General features: G+C 45.6%; 1 protein-coding gene across 1 annotated transcript; it reads left to right on the top strand.

Moving 5' to 3' along the window:
- Positions 1-6022: 6022 nt before the first annotated feature.
- On the top strand, positions 6023-8582 carry LOC6499986 (pH-sensitive chloride channel 2). Its single transcript, XM_001953447.4, has 2 exons — positions 6023-6384; positions 6909-8582. The coding sequence occupies exons 1-2, from the start codon at positions 6279-6281 to the stop codon at positions 8390-8392; spliced, it is 1590 nt and encodes a 529-aa protein (XP_001953483.2). The 5' UTR covers positions 6023-6278; the 3' UTR covers positions 8393-8582.
- The last annotated feature ends 669 nt before the right edge of the window (positions 8583-9251 follow it).

The following is a 9251-nucleotide window of genomic DNA, read 5'->3' as shown; positions in this document are numbered from 1 at the left end:
GCTGCTGAGCCCCCTGTGGAACCTGTGTCGTGGAGCGCCTTCGCTGTGTGCGAGTGTGTGGTGGATGGTGTTGCTGCGAGGCAGTCAGTGGAGTAGGCGGGATATTTTGGCGCCAACTTTGGAGAGTTTTAAAATGCCGGCTGTCGATGTATCTGTGCTCTGCGCCCGGTGGAGACATCGCCAAGAGAGCGCTGAGCGAGCTAGCACGTGTAAACGGGTTGTGGCATTAAGTAGCGCTTAGGAAACTTTTGCTTCCAATACCAACTTTAAATCGCCGAATTAGCGGCAGCAACTTTGATTGATAACGGACCATTTCCTGCTATTCGACGGTTTCCAGGAACTTAGATGCGACTAAGGGTGTTTTCCATAAGTTCCACTAAATTCTTGACGGAATTATCAACTCAGCTGTCAATTAAATCTCGTGGAAGTCCCGTCTAAGGCGATTGATTCGAAAGTGACACAATAATAATGCTTCTACCTAAAGTCTTGAGGTTGATTTTTTAGTTCAACAGACTTTGTTAGTTTGTTTAAGTTTTTCAAAAGTCTATTGGTCATTTATCAGAATTTTCTTATTAAAACTAAGAGCCTGAATTCATAACAAGCTTTAAAAATATCCCAAAGATAGAAGATATCTGAAAAACCTCTCAGATAAAAGATACTATCCAATCCGAATCTCTCTCTTCTTAGCTATGTTACGAATGAGTGGAGCAAAACAAACCACAAACTGTGGAGACTTGGAGAGCGCATGCGCCCACTGGGAGAGACCCAGCAACTCCACCGAGAGCGTGATGGGGATGGTGGGGAACTGGAGAGAGCCGGGCAGCCGGCAAAGACTACGAAAATAAATGCTTCGAAATTGACATCCACAGGGGCGGCAGTCGTAGTTGGATGAGTTCTGTGGCAGGAGGGGCAATAAGCAGTGCACGGAGGAGGAGGAGGGGGCCCACTACTGGGGTTAGTGAGCATCTGCTTTGTATCTTGCACGCCGCTGAGGCATTACGCGCGAGTGATAGCTAAAGATACAGATACGACTGCGGAACGCATTAAGTGCGCTTGTAGCTGTCTATCCATCAGACGGCCATGAAACCGACAGCCATCACCCCCCACACCGCCGACGATCCCCTTCGCTGCGATCCAAGACAAATGCTCCTCCATGGCGTTTTGCCTGTAATTTGTAAACCGCAAGTGATCAAGACACATCGGAATTCGCATTCTCCCACTCTGAAATCCTCAAAAGCACACAATACTACTATACACCCGGCCCGATCAGTGGTCATCGGCTCGGGAATTTCCGCAAAAATATTTATCTACGCTAATTTCGGAGCTAAACTTGGGCAAGTGCAGGAGGAAACCGCCTCATCTGCTGTCTGCAATTTTCGCTGCTCGCGTGCCAGTTTGTTGCAACATCGCAACATTGCAACATCTTAGCATCTCCCATTGCTTGGTACTCAAAACGCCTTCAATTTCTCACAGACTGCTGATAGCAAATAGTAGGTAGTACCTATCCTAGATACACTTTAACAATCTATTCTAAAATTTTGAAATTTAAAGAAATCGTAGACATTTTGGTTAACATTTCGCAATAAGAGTGACTGGATTAGTTATTCAAAATAAGCTATGAAACTTAAAATATTAAGATTACCCTTCCAGGAAAGTAGAGTACCTCCTCCATGACTAGTCATAGAAACTTTCGGCTGTCCGCTTTTGGCCACTTACTCCGAGGCCAAGACTCCGTCTGAGGTCCAAGCTCTGTGGTCGGGGCACTGGCGTTTGGTTTATGGCTTATGCGCCGCCGTTTTTGGTCTATTAAAATGATTGCAGTATTTACGTAGCGCTTTTCTACCATAATTTGTATTTGCTATGCTCATCATCATCATCATTGGGCATCGGCATCGGCAATGGGCATCCTCCTGCCCATCTCTGTGGTTTCTGTTGCATTGAACGCCCTGGCCCGATATCTTGGGTTTCCACAGCCCCGAGCGTTTGACCCTTCCGTCTATGCTTTTCTATTGTTTATCTGCAACAAGCCAGGCCCAAACCAGTCTTGGCCTCGGCTCGAATATCCATGTCTGTGGTCCTACCACCTCCTCCTCCTTCTGCTGCTTGCCTCCTGTTGGTGCGTTAATATTTCTGGCCTTATCGCCGCCGGCGTCACATTGGCGTATTTACAATGATTATTGATCGCTTAATACGAATTTGCTGCTCTCGGTGTTTATTTGTGCAGCTTAGAGATACTGCTGTCTGTCTGGGACTCAGTTTTCAGTACAAATATTTGTCGTCCCGCGATCAATTACAGCTGCAAACGAGCCTAAGTCGCAGATAATGTCGTTGACTCTGTGTGAAAGTTGATTATTTTAATTATTGTTTGCCAGACCGGGCCTAAAACTTTCGGTTTCAAATGCTCTCAGCTGTGAGATTAGTGTGTGAGACTGGCTTCATTCAAATGCCAGTTTATGCCATTCCCATGGCAAAACTCAAAAAGCACGAGGAGTTAGGCGGTCTTCAAAGTCAATCGACACGCCCACCGAGGACATTGAACTGGGCAGAGATGGGCGATGGGACCTGGGAGCTCGGATCTGGGCAGAAGAGTATACCATTAAATAACCAGTTTAGTGTGGCACATTTTTTGTGCGAACTTCCGCTTAGCAGAATGCTGCCAATTTTGACAGATTACAAGGCACCCGAAGAGGCTGCCCGAGGCCAGTTTTTGGTAAGCCACCAGCCGGGAGCGAAAGACAGGACCTTAATCAATAGCCTCTGTGCAGGCGATGCCATTGAACCGAGGTGAGTTTGGACCGAAAAATGCAAACTGGCTCACTGAATTGACCATTAGCCGAATCCACTGCCGCCCTGCTGCTTTCAATTACGTGTGCTGGCTACCAAAAAAGTTCAAGCTCTCAGGCAGAGCCAAACAAATTTATGGCCAGAATGCTGGGGCGTTCAAGATCTGCATTTAAAAACAGCAAGCGAAATCCGCAGACGTTGCAAACGATTAAGCACCGCAAATCAAAAGCCAAGCAAAAGTGCAAAAGGAAACCCCGAAACCCCAAAAACCGAATACCAAAAACCAAAAACCGGAGGAGACCCCCAATGGAAATCCAACACAAACCCGCAAATGACAAATGTTGGCACTGAGTTTTGCTTAAAATGCAACAAGAAAAGCGCCAAAAAAACGGAAAATGACTTGAGGAAAAAAGTGAAAAAGCGTCGAAAACAACCCAGAGAGCAAACATAAAGTGTTGAATGCTGGCGGAAATCACTTGAAACCGAAAATAAATCAAAGGAAACAATAATGGAGGACCAGCCAGAAACAAAGAAAGCCAAATCGAAGCGGGCCAAAGCAGGAGGGCCAAAGCAGCTCCAAAGGCCAAAAGGAAAAGCGGAAAATAGCGCTGCCGGCTTCCGCCTTCCGTACACACACAAAAACCGATAAAAGCAGCGAGAATCTGCAGAAATAATAAAATGGAATGGAATCAGAAAAACACCAGCTGAAACAGTTGTAAAAAGCTGAGCAACTGGAAATAAACGACCGCCCAGAATCAAATGCATGACAAGCACTCAACCCAGCTAGCAAGACGCCAGGACACGGTGTCCTTGCCTGGCGATTCGTGTGATTTATATGCCATTGTCCAGTGTCCAATGTCTAGGGTCCAGTGTCCAATGTCCAATGTCAACCTGGTCCAGCATCGTCTGCTGGCAGTCTGGCCAGGCTTAATTGGTATGGCGGTTTGCCCCGCCCCCTAAAACAATTACAAAAGCGACTATTACTCACCTCTTTCTCTAAAACCAGCTCGACGGGGTAATACCCGCTAAAAATGGGCAACAATAAAAGCCACAGGTGAGATAAGATTTGTTCCAAGAATGAGTTGCAACGTCCAGTAAGGTTAAGACTTCCAAGAAAGCAAGAACCTGAAAATCCTTATCATTTATTTTTAAGATTTAATCAATAAAGTTGTTTTGATTTTGTTTTTCGTGCTGATGTAAAAAAATTAATGAACTATCCCTGATGTCTGCTTGGCTGGGAGATCCCCAATCCCCCGTTTATTGTCAATTACAGGGCATAATTACAAAGCACTTCTCGGGCTTAATCTTCGGGGCGGTGCACAACGCTCGATTGCCGGTTAAAGGATTATAATTTTTGCATTTGCCCAAAAACTAAAAACTTCAGACGCAAACTTTGCAGACAGTTTTTGTGCCATTTAAACTCCAGGTTGCGGCGGAACTGGGAACGGGTCTAAGGGATCCGTTTAGTTTTTATTTCGCCGAGCGGCATTTGAATTCAAATGTGCTCTTAAATCGGCTTAGTTTTGCGAGCAGCTTTTATGTTCCCGGCGGCTTAAATTAATGCGCCAGCATGGACTTCGGGCAAACAAAATAAAAAGCATGGTACACAAAAAATGAAATATGAACGAGAACGGGGGGCGAGTATTCAACTCTATTACGGGATGGGGTTTGGGAAGGTACGGCAAAAAGGTGATTAAATTGTTGAAGGGATTTTCTGCACTTACATGGCCTGATGCTCAGTGTGGGGCGGTGAGTGATTTTAATTGATTTGAAGAGGCCAACTACTGCTGCCCACTCCACCTCCACCCGGTCATAAATCATTGACAATCGTTGAGTTAGGCTCTATCTAATCAACGCCACTTTCACGCCCACTTTCAGCCAAATCACAGTAGAGTGTTGTGGAAATGAGATTGTAAACATTTTTAATTTGCCTTGTTAGTGCTCAGGTGGTTTTCAAGTCAATTGGCTGCATACTCTCCATAATAATGGCGTATCTGTCAAGTTGTGAGGCTAATTACATTGGCATGGAATTTCTTTGACTTTAAATAATAAATAAGAAATAGTTATATAGAGTTCCAGACCACTTGTCCTTATAACCTCTACAATGCAACATCAGCCGTTTGATAAAACGGGTAAACACTTGATATAGCCATCCATTTGAGAGTTAAAGAGTCCAATCTGCGCCCATTTTGCAGCTATCTTCATCGATACGGGGCTGAGAACATACGTGCCACGTGCCTCTCGAAGAAGTAACATCTTCCGAGTGCATTAACGACCAAAATACTTTTGGCGGGGTACTGAGACGAGAGGGGCAGGAGGACATCCCGGGGAGAGGTGTGGATGCAGTCATGCGTAATGCACTCCGGCGTAGTTTCGTCTGCTTCTGTCTGTCTGTTGGATCTGTTTTGTAGCCATAAATTTTTATGGGTATCATGAACAAAACAGCGGGCGGCAATGCTGTTGTTCTTCGTAAAAGTGGGCGGGCAATGGCTGCAAACGCTTGATTAAAGTGCTGATGAGGGGCGGGCATTACGGGAATGCCTGCCAGGAGAGGTTACATTTCAACTGACAAGGAAATTGTTTGAGATGCTGCGTAAAAGCGAAACTCAACTCAAGTCTTTCTTGCGTGTTCCAGATTTTTCTATTTTGGCTGGGGGGATTTCGGTGGGTTGCCCTAGACTAAAGCACTCATCCACATCCGTTGGATAACCAGCGCCGGCTAATCAAATCAGCTTTAGTTGTTGCTGGACAATTGCAAAAATTCTTGTGCCAAAAATAAATCGCCAGCGAACCGCTTCTGACATCGGGTCATCATCAATTATGCGATCGCCTCCGTTAACTGAAGTACGATAGCGTATATCTTTGGGGTATACTATATATAAATATAATAAAAATCGCGTCGACAAGTCACTTGCTGTATTTTTTTTGTTGTTGGCCTATTCGCGGCGTTGGCCACTTAATCAAAAGGCCGAGACATGAGCAAACATTTCGTATTCCCAGTCAGCTCTCGCTCGCTCTCCCGCACCAGTGATAGCCACAATTAAGGGCATTACACGGCGGCTGACGAAAAAGCCCCCACTTTGCTTACAGCCGATTTTGGCCAGAAATGATAAGAGCCAACGGAGGAGGAGCCATGTGCCGTGAGCCACTGTCAGTGTCACTGGCACAAAGGCCAAACAATAATTGCCCGAACAAGCTGTCATGGGTGGCAAAAGAATTAAAAGCCGCTCGCAATTAAAATAAATAAGTTAGTAATAGATATTACGTAGAACGAACCGCTCCACGGGCCCGAACCCCAAACCGAACCCGTCCGACATCCGATTTTGGACTGGACAAGCGGCCGCGAACTTGTCGCCAAATAGTTCATCGAGAAAAGGCCAGGCGGCTGGCCGTGAAATCGTAGCGCGCCTAAAAGAAAATCGTCGGAAATCGAATCGCACTCCAAGGAAATTGCTAATTAAGTCCCGTGATTAGTCCGGAGTTCGGTGCAAAATATGACTAAGTGGAAAATGGATATACCCGGATTCTTGATACTTTTCAGCTACTTTGGATTAACCGCTGCCGGAGTTCTGAGTTTAAACGAAGCTGGTTTGAATTTGGGTAGGTTTTAAGGTCATAGTCAGACAGATATCCTTTTTATCCAATTAGGAAGTCAATTTTTGGGATAATAATCAGTATTATTTGCAGAAGTTGCTGTAGTTTTTTTTTAATATTTGGATTCAAGGATGCAGCAGTAATCCTTAGAATTTGTTGGCTTGAATATTGTGCAATTTTTTCATATTTATTCAATTTGAAAAGATTTTCATTACACAAAGGTAGAAATTTCTCGAGACTTCTTGCTTTAATAGAATCTCAATAGAAAAAATTAAATTTAATAAATTTAAATCTTATTATTGAAGACAGCTATTCAAAAATTAATTCAAAATTATAGGAAAGGAAAATTTTTACTTAGGTATTCCCTCATTTATCACAATTTGACATTGTCGATTTAATACTTAATATCTCCATCGCTTAAAAAAACGCATCGATCAAATTTAAAGCACACGCGATTTTATGCGCCAATATTTAAGGAGTTCATATTATTTTCTGACACTTATGGTATCCTATTCACAATTTCTTTTCAGCCGCCAATGGATCGGTGCTCTTGGCCCCATCGAACAGCTCAAATACCTACAATTTATCCATAAATCTGACAGAAACGAGCAGCAGTGATTGTCCTTCGCTGAACAATGCAGAGTCCTTGTCGCAAATGGAGTTAATCAAGCGCCTGACCGACTCTTGTCGGTACGATAACTTGAATCCTCCCACGTCCTACAACAAGGATGGCGAGGTGCAGCCCCTGGGAGTGTACACTCGCTTCTATATCTACGTGATGAAGAACGTGGAGTCGAGCACTCTACAGTTCATGGTCCAAGGTCTGCTGCAGTTGCGCTACCAGGACCCCCGCCTGGCTTTCTCCAGCCTAGTGCCCAACCGAAATCAGCCGATCATGGGGGAGACCTCGTTGAAGAAGATGATCTGGGTGCCGCACATATTTCTTACCAACGAACAGACTTCCAGTGTCCTGGGAACGAGCTCACCTGACGAGCTAACCACCATCTACCCGAATGGCACCGTCCTGATATCCACACGACTGCAGGCTACCTTGTACTGTTGGATGAACTTTGCCAAGTTTCCGTTTGACGACCAGACTTGCACCACGATCCTGGAAAGCTGGATGTATAACACCACGCTGGTGCAACTCCGCTGGGAGACTGAAAACGCAGTGACCTTCGACACCGAGCTGCAACTGGCGGAATATAACCTGATCGGTTCTTTGACCAACGAGTCCATCCGCATATCCAATGGCAGCCATATGAGCCATGGCGCCTTGGTGGGCAACTACAGTACCATCCGATTCAACATAATGCTGACCAGGGAAGTGGGCTACTATGTGATCGACTACTTCCTGCCCTCCATAATGATAGTGTGTATTTCGTGGGTGTCTTTTTGGCTGCAGGCGGATCAAACACCGGCCCGTACCACCCTGGGATGCACCACACTTCTATCCTTTATCACCTTATCGCTGTCCCAGGAGGCCAATCTCTCAAAGACGGGCTATGTGACCATGTCGGAGGTGTGGTTCCTGGTCTGCACCATCTTCATTTTCGGCAGCTTAGTTGAGTTTGCCTTTGTGAACACCATCTTCCGGAGGAACAACAATTTGGAACTGAAGAAGCGCACCACCAAGTACATTGTCAAGTCCACTTTCGTGCCACACATAAAGAAGCATCGCCGACATGGATACAAGCGCACAGATAGCACCATGAGCACCACCAGCATGGACAAGTCTTGCGGTGGTCCCAACAACACAGTCATAACCATTGAGACCCCGATTATTATAGGAGGCAGTCTCAGTCGGGAGGACTCTGCCATCAGTTTGGACGAGCAGGACGAGAGCTCCAGCAACACGTCGGGAGAAACGCCGAAGGAGAAACCCCCGCAAACCTTCGCTACCATGACCCCCAAGGAGGTGTCCCTGTGGATCGACAGGAAGATGCGGTTCGTCTTCCCGGTGGCATTCATCGTGTTCAATGCCCTGTTCTGGACCTTGGTCTACTGCCTGTGAGGTGCGACCGGCCATAGAGCGATACTGTGATCCTGGAGCATCCTCATCTAATGCCTCATTATGAAATAGAGCCCTAGCCTTAGTCAGCCTAAAGAAGCCCCGACAGGTGATAGATACACCCTGCTCCGGTTGGGGCGTACGTGTTATGTAGTCTGTATTTGTTTCTAATAAATTATATATTATATACGTATTTTGATATGCGCCGAGTTTCCTCTACTTAGTCAAACTTAAGTCGAACGCACGTACAGAGCTGATAAATTTGTTCCTATTAGAAGCAGGCGGGCAATAAAAATCGGAGGCGGGATTGGGAATGGGTCTGGGAATGGGAAAGGGAGTGCATGCTGGGGCAACAAGTTGGCGGCGATGATGGGGCAACCAGAAGCAGACATCCCGCGATATTTGTATCAATGAAAAAATCATAATGCCAGCACGCCCCTCCACTTCGTGAAGCGTTTTCACTGTCTGCTCGATTTTTAATTAATTGCCCATGATGGGACTGTTGAAAAGTCGCGGTCTTGGGGCTGCTCCTCGACCACTTTTGTCGGAGATCCCAGCTATCCCAGCTATAGCTATTGGACTTCCAGGGACTGGTTGCTCTTGATAAATTAACGGCACATGCAACACGTAAATTGATTTTAAATTGCCTTATAAATGAACTCCAATTCGCTGTGCAATAAACAATGTGAATAGCTAGGTTCTGTTTCTGCGATCATGGATGGCATGGATGCCAAATAATTTCGCCTTCGCTATCGCCTTCTTCTCGGTGAGAACGGGAATTAATTTTCAGTGTCCATAACTTGGATCAATTCGATTTGATGCTGTGGCAGGCCGCATTACTATGCAAACCGAATATCTGGCC

The sequence above is a fragment of the Drosophila ananassae genome, chromosome 2L (genome assembly GCF_017639315.1).
Source record: "Drosophila ananassae strain 14024-0371.13 chromosome 2L, ASM1763931v2, whole genome shotgun sequence".
Classification (NCBI taxonomy): domain Eukaryota; kingdom Metazoa; phylum Arthropoda; class Insecta; order Diptera; family Drosophilidae; genus Drosophila; species Drosophila ananassae.
The sequence above is the reverse complement of the archived record's forward strand: the minus strand, read 5'-3'. Positions and strand labels throughout refer to the sequence as shown.